This window comes from Cebidichthys violaceus, unplaced genomic scaffold (genome assembly GCF_023349555.1).
Source record: "Cebidichthys violaceus isolate CVI_PGR_0920_01 unplaced genomic scaffold, fCebVio1.0.p SCAF_22, whole genome shotgun sequence".
In the NCBI taxonomy this organism is placed as follows: Eukaryota; Metazoa; Chordata; class Actinopteri; order Perciformes; family Stichaeidae; genus Cebidichthys; species Cebidichthys violaceus.
In genome coordinates, this window is record NW_027176395.1 from 1,553,093 (window position 1) to 1,565,590 (window position 12,498).

A 12,498-nucleotide genomic window follows, 5' to 3' on the forward strand; every position below is an offset into this window, starting at 1 on the left:
GAGGTCGTGCGTCGTGTTTGTTTGATGTGTCTGCGTGCGGTTTTATGACGGACGCGTTTTTGTTATTCTCCTTGGCGAGCGGCACTCGGCCAGCGTCTGGAAAAAAACCAGAACGGGACAATGTGAGGCAGGAGCCAGTCAGGAGGAGAGGAAATCCCACCCAGTGTTTGTCCACTAGCTGTGTGTTTGCTGTCTTCCTGCTCGGAGCACAGCCCAACAAGGTGCCCTTTGCAGTTTTATTGCAGCGTTTCCAAAGCGCTCTGTAGGTGCTCAGAATCTTAAGGCTGCCGGCGGAGTGTCATTTTTTTCTTCTTCTTCTTCTTCTTCTTCTTCTAAAGCGGTTGTCTGCGAGCAAAGGCTTCTTTTCAGAACGAGGCAGCTTAATCTATTTTCATAAAGGTGATGCGCACTCCTGGAAAAAAAATAAATATGAATAGCAGAAAGTAGGAGCCTGTAGTCTCGGCTGATAAACATCAGGATATGATCATTTTCTCAAAGAGATGGGTATTGATTTCCACATTAATTCTTTCACCACACATCAGATTAGGCGAGTAGCACATGCAGTATTATTACCAGCAGTATTAGATTAATTACCATGACTATTAATCTTTAATTTGGACATTTTGTTCAGGATAGGGGGAAATATGAGCCTCCCTAGCACTTACTGGTGTCCACTGTGTCTGTGGTAGAAGCTCCTTCTAAACGAATGCAGTCCTGACTTAATCAGTGCAACGTTTGACAAATAGCATGTCATGAGAAGAGGCTTAGAGGCAATTTAAATGAAGTTCCAAGCAGATCCAGCTATGAAATGTTAAAAGTAGTGTTTTGGTCAGGTCCTCTTGGAGGAGAGAGTGATTTACAGCAAGGCAGGAGGAGGAGGGAGGAGGAGGCAGGAGGTGGAAGGAGGAGGAGGGAGGAGGAGGCAGGAGGAGGAAGGAGGAGGCAGGAGGAGGCAGGAGGAGGAAGGAGGAGGAAGGAGGAGGCAGGAGGAGCCAAGGGGAGGCAAGGGGAGGCAGGAGGAGGGAGGAGGAGGAGGTGGAGGGAGGAGGAGGGAGGAGGAGGCAAGAGGAGGCAAGAGGAGGCGGGAGGAGTCAGGAGGAGGCAGGGGGAGGAAGGAGGAGGCAAGAGGAGGCAGGAGGAGGGAGGAGGAGACAGGAGGAGGCAGGAGGAGGCGGGAGGAGGTGGAGGCAAGAGGAGGCAAGAGGAGGCAAGAGGAGGCAGGAGGAGGCAGGAGGATCCGCGTTGCTGATGTGACCGTTTCCCTCACTCACTTGAAAGTTAAAAGTGTCCGTGTCAGCATTGCTTCCCTGTTAGGGCTTTTGGAAATGTAAAGACAACAAACATTTCCTGTGGAGTGGTGTCTCTGTGTCCTTCTGTGTGTGTGTGTGTGTGTGTGTGTGTGTGTGTGTGTGTGTGTGTGTGTGTGTGTGTGTGTGTGCGTGTGTGTGTGTAGAGGGTATCACGCTGAAGAGGGGAAACGTGTACGGGAAACTGGAGGTCAAGGAGAACGGCCGCTATCTTCAGTTCAATGCTTCTTGCTCTGCACATTTCTTTATCTGACCAATCCGAGGTGAGACCCGCCTCACTGAGACAACCACTCTGTGTTTGACTCTCAACAAACAGATGTAGACATAAATCCTCTGCTCATTTTCACACACAGGCACCAAAGAAGAAACACTGGAGTAGAAGTGACATGTGTTGATGAGGCGACCTGCTGTGAGCCTGTATCCTCCAGCAGAGGGCAGTGTGTCTGTGTCTCTGTCTCCCTGCACTACAGCATCTATCCTGTCGCGTGTGTTTGAGATGATATTCAAGATATTTCGCTTAGAAATCCTTCGTCATCCTTTGTCTAGTTTGCGTCAGAGATGCAATAATCCTTTCATTTGTCATGTCCTACCTTATTCTGCTGACTCTGTTTCCCCTTTGGTCATTTAATATCAAGTCCATTTTGATTTGGGCATCGGGAAGAATTCTTCATGGGGATATTAGGAACAGAGAGACTTGAGGAGTGTGTTTGTGAACCAGAGGGTCGCCGGTTCTAACCGGAGAGCCTGTTGGAGGAGCAGAAGGGAAAAGTGAGTAAGAACCAGTCACGTGCCCTTGAGCAAGCGAGCCCGTTTGCATGTGAATGAGAGTGCGCTGTGTGTGCGGCGAGGCGCTGCTCAGTCAGCCCCCCCCCCCCCCCGTTTAGATGAGGGCTGAAACTTCCCCACCACGCTTGCTGCACCGGGATTCTCATTTATTTATTTATTTATTATTTATTTTACATCCCAGGCGGTTATGTCACACGCAGGTTTCCAGGACAGCTTACTCCGAGCGAGCGGGGGGGATTTACTGCGCGGCACTTTGCTGGGGCGCGTTGTTGTCGAGGATTTGATCCTGTCAAAGTGTAGGCCGCCGTGGCAACCATTATTCTGATGCCAAACAAACAAAGTTAACCAAAAAACGAGCAGCCGGTTAACTTATCGCTGTGCGGCTGAATGATGAGCACCGACTCTATCGGAGCATTATTTTTAATTTATCCCATTATTGTTTTTGGTTTAAAAAACAACAAGACAATCTGACTCTATTACTATTGATTCAGCGTCGCTTAATCAACGGATCAACCCGACCGATGAAGTGAGCTTACGTTTGTTGACGGGGGTTGATTTTTTTTTTGTTTGTTTCGCCGTAGCTACAAAACAAGGTTATACCAAGTTGCCAATTAATGCTTATGTTTTTGTCCGGCTCGTGTGAAATGTGCGGCGTGTGCGAGCTCACTTCCTGTTTCCTGCTGAGTGTTCGTTCGGGACAATGGAAGGGTCAAAGGGCGCGTCTGCACCGAAACCGTCTTCTTCTTCTGCCAGCAGCGTGACCGGGAGAGCTCATCCCAATGTCACATCTTATACACAGGTTAGCCGTTAATAGCAGTACCAGGTGATAACAGTACATTATGGGAGTATTTTGTGTATAGTTACACCGTAGCAACACGTTCACAGATAGCACTTGGACCGTACTGCATGCATGGCTGAGTTAATGAGACACAAGTGGGACAGAGGTGCTAATAAACAGGATATTACTGCATTATTATTATTATTTCTTTTTCTTTTTTACTGTTGATGCTCGGAGCAGCCATCTTGGATTTTGAGTTCTGGGAGTCAGTGGGGTTTAGTCCGACTTTCCGAGTCGGAAATCCGACCTCAGCCGGGCGTTCCAGTCGAAAATCGTTCCATCGCAACTTCCCAGCAGCGATGGAGCGCAGCATTGCATCCCTCCACTGGTGGAGTGTGTTCACCTGCGTCATCTCAGTCACAGCGAGGCGTTTTTTGCCGGAGAGAATATAATCAAGTTGTTCTTCCTCCAAATTAAATCTGTAGCTAGTTTGTGACCTGAAATATGCCCTGGTCCCCTCGGCAATACTTATAGCTCTGCACTGAACACACACACACACACACACACACACACACACACACACACACACACACACACATATACCCATACAGTGGGAATTGCGGGATGGTATATACAGAGAGCTCCTGCAGTGATGTGTGGGGGCAGCAGAGTAACAAGAACCAGCTGCTCCCCTCATCCTCCTTCTTGTCCTTCTCCCTTCTTCTCCTCCTCCTCCTCCTCCTCCTCCTCCTCCTCTTCATCGCCTCTCTCTCCTCCTCCTGTTTCCTTCATCTCTCTTTTCTCCTTTGTTATTATGATTATCACTGCGCGCCTCTCTCTCTCTCTCTTCCTGTGCCAGAGTACAACAACATCATCAACAAAGGGGGATGAAAAAAAACTGACAGACTTCCCTTAATTTGCGCACACACACACACACACACACACACACACACACACACACACACACACGCACACATAGGTTCACACAAAAACTGACGGGCAACAAAGCTCATAGACACACACACACAAAAGACAAACTATAGACGCCTACACATAGACAGTAAGACAAGATAGATGCCTAGTGATGCAGACACTGAGGTGTAGTTAGAAACACAAGCGCGCACACACACACAGAGTCATGCCCACACACACACACACACACACACACACACACACACACAGAGTCATGCCCACACACACACACACACTCGGCTGCTAATGAAGGTTGTTCCCAGTCAAAAGGAGGGAGCAGGATTCCCTCACTGATTGATGGCTCACTGAGGCAGTAGCTGCCGCTGTTTGTGCATCATTACTTGCTCTGCTGTATTGCCATTAATACCGGACTAGTGCAGACGCAGCCACCTCAGGAGCCCCGCGGCTTCTTAAAACACGGTCGGCAGGTTCGAAAATCACCAAGTGGAAAGTCTTAACACCGGCGCGGAGGCACGTCGGCATCCTAATGATGCTGTACACCACATCCTGACATCTGGCACAAGGACAAAAGGACAGCACACGCACACACACACACACACACACACACACACACTGCAGCAGCAGCACAGTCATGTACAGCAGCGGACTACAAATCAGTGGAATCGCATCTTTTCTGCAGGCCCGTGCTCAACATGGCTGCGTATTAGAATAGATCAAAAGGACCGATGCGCTCAGAAATGGCACTCAGCCGCCGTCACGTGATGAGCGTGAGAAAGTCGCTCTGCAAAGTGGACTGGACCAGACCACGAGGGCTGTACCGCATGCCCTTCTTTTTCAGATTCAAAGCTTTTATTGAGTTTTTTTTTTTTTTTTGTTGAATGAAGCTCCGCTTGTCTGTTAATTCAGTCGCGAGCCTCCCTTTGTGTGTGTGTGTGTGTGTGTGTGTGTGTGTGTGTGTGTGTGTGTGTGTGTGCGCGCCACAGCAAGTGGGAGAGCAGACAGTTTTCACTACTGTGAAAATGTTGTTTTCTGAAAGGCTGAACGCAACAGTCGCACGCTTCCTTCTGCGCCGTGATACGGTTGGTGGGTGTAGTTCGGTACACAGAAAGTAGTTCCTAAATGAAAAACAACAAGATCTTTTAGTAGCCGGGTCATGATTTTTTTTTTTTTAAAGGTGACAGGTAACAGGATAAATATGTATTCCTGATTGTTGGGGTGAACTGTCCCTTTAATATGGATGTGTGTCTATTTAAATCTTATATAATAATAGTAAATAAAGAGGAGGGATGGAGGAATTAAAAAGTGATACTAAACCATGATGCACAGCCTGGATCATTCGTCCTCTGTGGCGTCAGACTTGAGGAATAGAGTTGTTCGGAGTAAGTCAACATGTGAAGGTTTATATTCTTGTCTTGTCTCTTGTCTGGTCTAAGTTCCTGAGAGACCTGCTTTAGTGATGAAGACTACAGAAACGACTTAACGCATCTGAGTCTCCTGAACGCTTGAACCTTTTTGTGAGTGTTTCACCTTATCGCAAACAACACCCTCTCTCTATTTTTTCGTGGCCTGCTTTCTAACCCTTTTTTTTTTTGTGTGTGTGTGTAGCAGCAGGAGGGCTGAGCGATGGACTCACACGGTTCTGGCAAGAGTCAATCCCAGGCCAGCGGGGAGGGGGGGGTGGGGGGGGGGGGGGTAGATGTGGCTTCAGAGGCAGAGAGGGGTCCTAACTGCTAAACTCTTCTCTGTGCACCTTATTGCTCTTCAGTGGTGAAGGCGGTTCACGAGTGGTGATTCATCACTCACTAACCCACACACACACACACACACACACACACACGCATACCAAGCTGAGAGCTTCCACCGACGACGAGCTCATTCCAGACCCTTCTCAGTATCCTCTAAAACTGACATTTTATCTTCTTTTTTTTTTTTGTTGTTCCACGCAGACACCTCCCACTCCAGGTATGTGGTGGAACCACCTTTTGATGTCAACGAGGAACATTTTTTTTTTTACTCGACGCGTCGCTCCGAGCAGAAACAAGAAGCAGCTCTGGCTTTGAGCCCTCAGCTGGAGTCTGAGGCGCGATGGGATTGTCTCTTAGAGAGCGAGGGCGGCCCCACGGCAGCCTGCGTCGGGCTGTTACTATACAAGGTGGAAGAAATGCTCCAAATGAATGGATAGAATATCCATTTTTTGCATTCAACATGGCCACAGCTGAGCCGGCGGCGGCGGCCGGCTAACGTCGGCGACAGCGCAATAAATAAATAAATAATGAATAACGGCTCAGAGTGACTTCACTCTCTGCTCAGTGTGGCCATCACTCCGCTAACAGAGCAAATAGTTGTTTGCCGCTCTATTAATGCTCCGGATGTCAGATAAGCGATGCGGTTGTGTCAAAGCGACGACTGTGAGCCGGATGAATAAAGGGGACAGAGATGTAGATGTTGGTGGTCGGGTCCCCTCTTGACTTGGAGTGAGTAGAAGGGTTCCGTGTCACCAGCAGCTGAACACATGGCGGTGGCAGCTTACGTGACGCCCTCCTGCCTCCCCAAGTGTTGAACTCCAGGTTTGGTGCGGTTGATGTTGAAAGTTGTAGATGAGGAAATGAAAGGCTATTCTTTTTTTCAAACAGTGTAGCTGCTTTGTTTTTTTTTTTAACAGCTGTTTTGTACTGGAGCCTGGTTTCTGGCTATAATTAGGAGTAAAAAAAATTGTGTTAAATATTTCTGTTTACATAGCTCTGCCTTTTTTCCCTTCTCGTGATATTATGACAGCAAGTGCCAACGCTCCCTCGCTCCCACCCTTCAAGCTGAAATAATATTGCACCACAAGTGCAGAATATTTTCGGTTACCTGTATACCTATCTCCATGAAGCCCTGCTGATACCAGCATTGCCGCCATTTGTCTCAATGTTTAGCAAATCACATATTGTTTGTTCTATTGTGTGTTGGTCCGCTCTCTCCGCTCTCATTGTGTTGTTTTTCGGCCACAGCAGACGTCTTCAAAGTCTTAATTCCCGCTCAGCACCAAATGGCAAAAAGACACAATTGGCGACTATCTGGTGAACAAAGCGGAGCATCGAGCGGTTAAAGAGACAGACATCGCTCCTCTCTTCCAGAGCCGTCGGTTCCTTCAAACAAACAAGCTGACTTGTATTTTAATTAAGTCGATTTGCAGCTTCTTGCTCACAAATTCGCCAACAATTTCCACCGTCAGTCGCTGCAGGTTTGATAACCAGATGTACGGGGAGGGGGGGGGCTCCTTTCGTGTCACGCTGAGACCGGCCGTGCGGCTTTGAGAGAGGACGGTAGCGCAGGCTTGACATGCTGCTTGACCTTTGTCAGTCACCTGATAAGACGCCTACAGGCGCCGAGCTGATGCTTTACTGCAAACAGGCTCCACACCGAAGCCGACAGCTGAGAGAGACGAACGAACAAGGGTCCGCTTTTAAGAGAAATGTGAGATATTTGAGCTTCTTACACAGTAAAGCACAGATATTACATAACCTGAGCACCGCTGCCTTGGTTCTTTAAAGATCATTTTCTGCATCCAGGTTGGAGTTCACGCAGATTTTATTTTTACATTTACAGTATTTCTTCCATCGTATTTCCACTCTATTGAGCTTAATTTGACACCATACTGGAACCATCTCCGGTGCAGCCAGCAGACACCATGCTAATGAGATTGGATTTTTAATTTTTTTTTCTGGCTTCGGAAAAAAACAAAAAGGTGGAAACAAGTGTAAATTCAAACCTTTTGAAGGCTTCAAGCACCTGACAGGACGCGTCTTTTTCCCTCCAGGTCGTCAACCCGCTCGCTCTTATTGACATTTCACCGCGGCCGTGCCGTTCGGCGTTTTAATAACTAGAGTGCGTCCCATCGCGACACCTGGGAAGCAGGTTTTCGTGGTCGGTGAGAGCGCTGGAATCGTCCTCCGGGTAGAATGCACTCCCGGTTCACCGAGTGACGCATTTGCCCTCGCGGTGCAGTAACAGTTTTTATGCAAAGCAGAGCCACTGGCCATACCGCACACAGTGATGTTATATATGCTGGCTTATGCAAATGAGAGACCTTTCACAGAGCATTTACATCAGGGTGGGGAAATTAACTTTTTGATCCAGTGGCCTCTGTGTTTGCTAGGTTTATAAATCCAACCTGCTTATTATTGCATTACAAAAGAGAACCTCCAATCTCACAGTGTGGGAAGTCAATCTGATCAGCTGGTCGTCTTCAGACATGGAACAGTGCAAATAGATGGAATGTTTTCTAGTTATTGGTACTGGTCCACATGGTGTTTGATATGGACCCTGTATCCTACACACTGACGTTCCCCCATACAGCTAAGATACGTTCTCAATTAGTTTTCAAGGGTCTCCGATCTTAAACAGATTTTTAACTTCGTGAATTGAAACAAAACAAAATCGCAACACAAAACATCACGGTTCAGCTCAAGTATGACGGTCATGTTAGTTACGGACGTAGATTGAAATGAGTGGATCTTGACGTTTGGTTTTACACGGGACACAAACGGCGGTCTCCAGGGTGAAAGTCCTGTGTTTGTTTGACCCACCTGGACTTCCACAGACTAGGATTAGAGAACCGATATGATATGAAACCAATGTAAACCTGGGCAAAATATGTTCAACTCAAAATGTATTTGACAGTTTCGTTTTATGATTGTCCGTATTCTTTTTTTTAAATGATGAAAAATATGTCAACATGTCGTTTAATTTAATGAAATGCCCTCTCGCCTAAAGTGAAAAGGTCCATGCGTAATATTCTGTGGAGCTTTATAAATGAAGAACTACAAGCGAACCATTTATTTCATGAGTTTGAGCTGCTGCTGCTACTCTCGGCGTAGTGGTAACTATTATGGAAACATGATTAGTATTCGTGAAAACGGCAGTAAACACTGGAACCGGAGAAGTGAAGGAATCTCCTCTCCCCCTCTGCAATAATTCCAACATTAAATTTCCAAATGACGCTTCCATCTTGACTGTCGTTACCGAGCCTTCGAGGTCTGAAGTGATGTAAGAGTTGTTGACGTTGCCTCTTTGCTAAGACCCTGATCAGAAGGCTTTGTTTTGTTTGGTTTGGCCTGGGAGTCATCCCGGCGAGCCCAGAGAACCGGTTCTCCAGCGTTCCGGTAGTTCACGTCAAAAAGAATTTTGCTCTGAAGTTGCGTTGCTCGTGTGTTACCTGATGGGGGGGGGGGGGGGTCGCAGGAATGTAAAGATGCATACGTGATGAGAGAGTGAGCGGCGTTTATTCTGTTCTCTGTTCATGTCATTTAGGACCATGATCAGTATTTACAACTGGTTCCAGAACCTGGTGCTCTCTGCAGCAGCTTGCTCTTTCTCTGGACGGAGTTGAGGATACCTGTCACCGGGCGAGCCCACGTTTGGCTCCTGAATGCGGACGTGTCGACGCGCATCTGGTGCCAGTCCCTGTCTCTTCAGCTCGGGATGATGGACGTGTCCGCGGCCCCTTGCCATCATTTCTCTGGTGCCGGTTCCCGGCGTGCACGTTTGCTAGGAATGAGCAGTAGTTGTGACTGAGGTTTGCTCTTGAATTATTTTTGCTTTGCTTCTTTTTTTTCTCTGGCTGTCAGGTACTATATATTAACAAATCTTTGCCATCATGTTGTTCTTGCATCAAAGCAAAGCTATAAGTCACTTTTGATCAGGGCTGCCTGCAACTCACCGAGATAGTTTTTTTTGGCATTTTATTCGATAGTTGACAGTATGGATACAGTCAGCAGAGAGAGAGAGAGAGAGAGAGAGAGAGAGAGAGAGAGAGAGAGAGAGAGAGATAGAGACAGTCCACTATTTCAACTATTGATTCATCTCTCTCGTTTCATTTAAACAACTAATTGTTTGTGAAAAATCACAAAAGGTTGTTTGTTTTTTAAGAGAGAGAGAGAGAGAGAGAGAGACAAAGAGAGAGAGATCAAGACAGAGAGAGAGAGAGGGAGAGAGACAAAGAGAGAGAGATAGAGACAGAGAGAGAGAGAGAGAGAGAGAGAGAGACAGAGAGAGAGATAGAGAGAGACAGAGACAGAGACACAGAGAGAGACAGAGACACAGAGAGAGACAGAGACAGAGAGAGAGAGAGAGAGAGAGAGAGAGAGAGGGAGAGAGACAAAGAGAGAGAGATAGAGACAGAGACAGAGAGAGAGAGAGATAGAGAGAGATAGAGAGAGACAGAGAGAGACAGAGACACAGAGAGAGATAGAGACAGAGACAGAGAGAGACAGAGACACAGAGAGAGATAGAGACAGAGAGAGAGAGAGAGATCGAGACAGAGAGAGAGAGAGAGAGAGAGAGAGAGAGGGAGAGAGACAAAGAGAGAGAGATAGAGACAGAGACAGAGAGAGAGAGACAGAGAGAGAGAGAGAGGGAGAGAGACAAAGAGAGAGAGATAGAGACAGAGAGAGCGAGACAGAGAGAGAGATAGAGAGAGATAGAGAGAGACAGAGAGAGACAGAGACACAGAGAGAGATAGAGACAGAGACAGAGAGAGACAGAGACACAGAGAGAGATAGAGACAGAGAGAGAGAGAGAGATCGAGACAGAGAGAGAGAAAGAGGGAGAGAGACAAAGAGAGAGAGATAGAGACAGAGACAGAGAGAGAGATAGAGAGAGACAGAGAGAGACAGAGACAGAGACACAGAGAGAGATAGAGACAGAGACACAGAGAGAGATAGAGACAGAGAGAGAGAGAGACAGAGAGAGAGATAGAGAGAGATAGAGAGAGACAGAGACACAGAGAGAGATAGAGACAGAGAGAGAGAGAGAGATCGAGATAGAGACAGAGACAGAGAGAGACAGAGACACAGAGAGAGATAGAGACAGAGAGAGAGAGAGAGATCGAGACAGAGAGAGAGAGGGAGAGAGACAAAGAGAGAGAGATAGAGACAGAGACAGAGAGAGAGAGACAGAGAGAGCGAGACAGAGAGAGAGATAGAGAGAGACAGAGACAGAGACACAGAGAGAGATAGAGACAGAGACACAGAGAGAGATAGAGACAGAGAGAGAGAGAGATCGAGACAGAGAGAGAGAGAGAGAGAGAGAGAGAGAGAGAGGGAGAGAGACAAAGAGAGAGAGATAGAGACAGAGAGAGCGAGACAGAGAGAGAGATAGAGAGAGACAGAGAGAGACAGAGACAGAGACACAGAGAGAGATAGAGACAGAGAGAGAGAGATAGAGACAGAGACAGAGACACAGAGAGAGATAGAGACAGAGACAGAGAGAGAGAGAGAGAGAGAGAGATTTTGAGCCGGACCAGAAAGTTAAGTCAGCTGTCAGTCTTTGAGAGAGACAAAGTAACACTGTGTGCATGTTTTACGGAAAGATCCCGTGATTACGCCAGCGTTACGCTGTGGCCTTATCCCCGTTACGCTCTTGGTTTGACATTGTCCGATCACATCCCTGTATGCGTGGACAAGTGCAGAAATATGCGCAGGAGATCGTTGAGGGAGATACGCTCACATTCATGGAGAAACTAGTTCATCAGGCTGATATTTGTCGGATAAAGTGACGGTGACCAGGTGAGCAGGTGAGCAGCAGGACGACGTGTTGCATGTTGGAGGGGGGGGGGGCGTGTCTTGACACGAGGCTCGCCTTCGCTGCACGCCGGCCTGCCATAGGCTGCCGACTGGTGAGCTGGAAAAGTGGAGGGGGAGAGGTGGGTTGGAAAAAGAAAGCAGGGAGGCACTAGGACCCAGCGGCGAGCCAGCGAGAGTAGGCAGGCAGAGTGGGGCTGAGTCACTGCATGTGTCTGAGAGGCAGTCAGAAACAGAGCAGAGCAAAGGGAGCAGAGGTGATCTCACACTCATCAGCACAGGATAACACAACCATGATGGGTTGACTTGGGGGGGGGGCAGGCGGTTGGAGAGAGGAAGTGTGCGTTCGCCACCACTTGCTCAGCCATGGAGACCAACAAAGTTCTGCATTTTGTGCCCTCGGGTAAGTGGATCCAAGCTCTCGGAGCTGCTCCTCAGCTGTGCACGACACGATCCGTTGACTCGGGAGAACCTTGGGGGTTCCCTGCCTAGTGAAACCTGAGAACCCCTCCTGTGCACAAACATGTGCAGCCCACCTCCACCTCCACTCTGAGGGACGACGGCAGATGTTTGGGGTTTGTGCGTGTGTCCCACTGTACAATATTTGGTGGTTTCTGTGTGACAGAAATCTTTGTTTTCATTTTATTCTCAGAGGAGGTGGAGTTGTAGAAGAGAAGCCACGTTATGCTTACAGAAATACAGATGTGGTTTTTTTGTGTGTGTGTTTGGTTTTTTTTGCTGCATTTTTGTATGAGTGCACGTTTGGCGCTTTTTTTCCCCCTCTCTCTCTCCCTCTCTCTCTCCCTCCCTCTCTCCCTCTCCCTCCCTCTCTCTCTCTCTCTCTCTCTTTGGTTTTTCTTCTTGTTGTTCATGTCTGGTATGCGACACAAGTGGTTCCTGCGTCGTCGTCCTTCAGTTCAGGAACTGAAGCGTTTTGTTTTTTTTTGTTGTTGTTTTTTTTAGAAATGACACCCACCAAGCAAAAGGCGGTATACCTGTCGAGCAGAGACAGACGGAATGCAGAGCTCACAATGCACTTTCTCATGTGTTGCGCTGATGGGGGGGGGGCTCGTGCACAAGTGCGCTTGCCAGACGGAGAGGGATGGACACGGCACATGAAGCACTGTGT

General features: G+C 47.9%; 1 protein-coding gene across 2 annotated transcripts in view; it reads left to right on the forward strand.

The window, feature by feature from the left end:
* Positions 1-12,498, forward strand: part of slc4a11 (solute carrier family 4 member 11) — a 95,480-nt gene that overhangs the window by 5,248 nt on the left and 77,734 nt on the right. Inside the window, exon 1 of one of the 2 annotated variants that reach the window (XM_068717636.1) lies at positions 11,617-11,772. The exons of the other annotated variant lie outside the window; for it this stretch is intronic. Within the exon in view, the coding sequence (XP_068573737.1) occupies positions 11,736-11,772 (37 nt within the window). The 5' untranslated portion in view covers positions 11,617-11,735. Of the gene's footprint in view, positions 1-11,616; positions 11,773-12,498 lie in introns of those variants that run through there. 2 annotated transcript variants of the gene reach the window in all.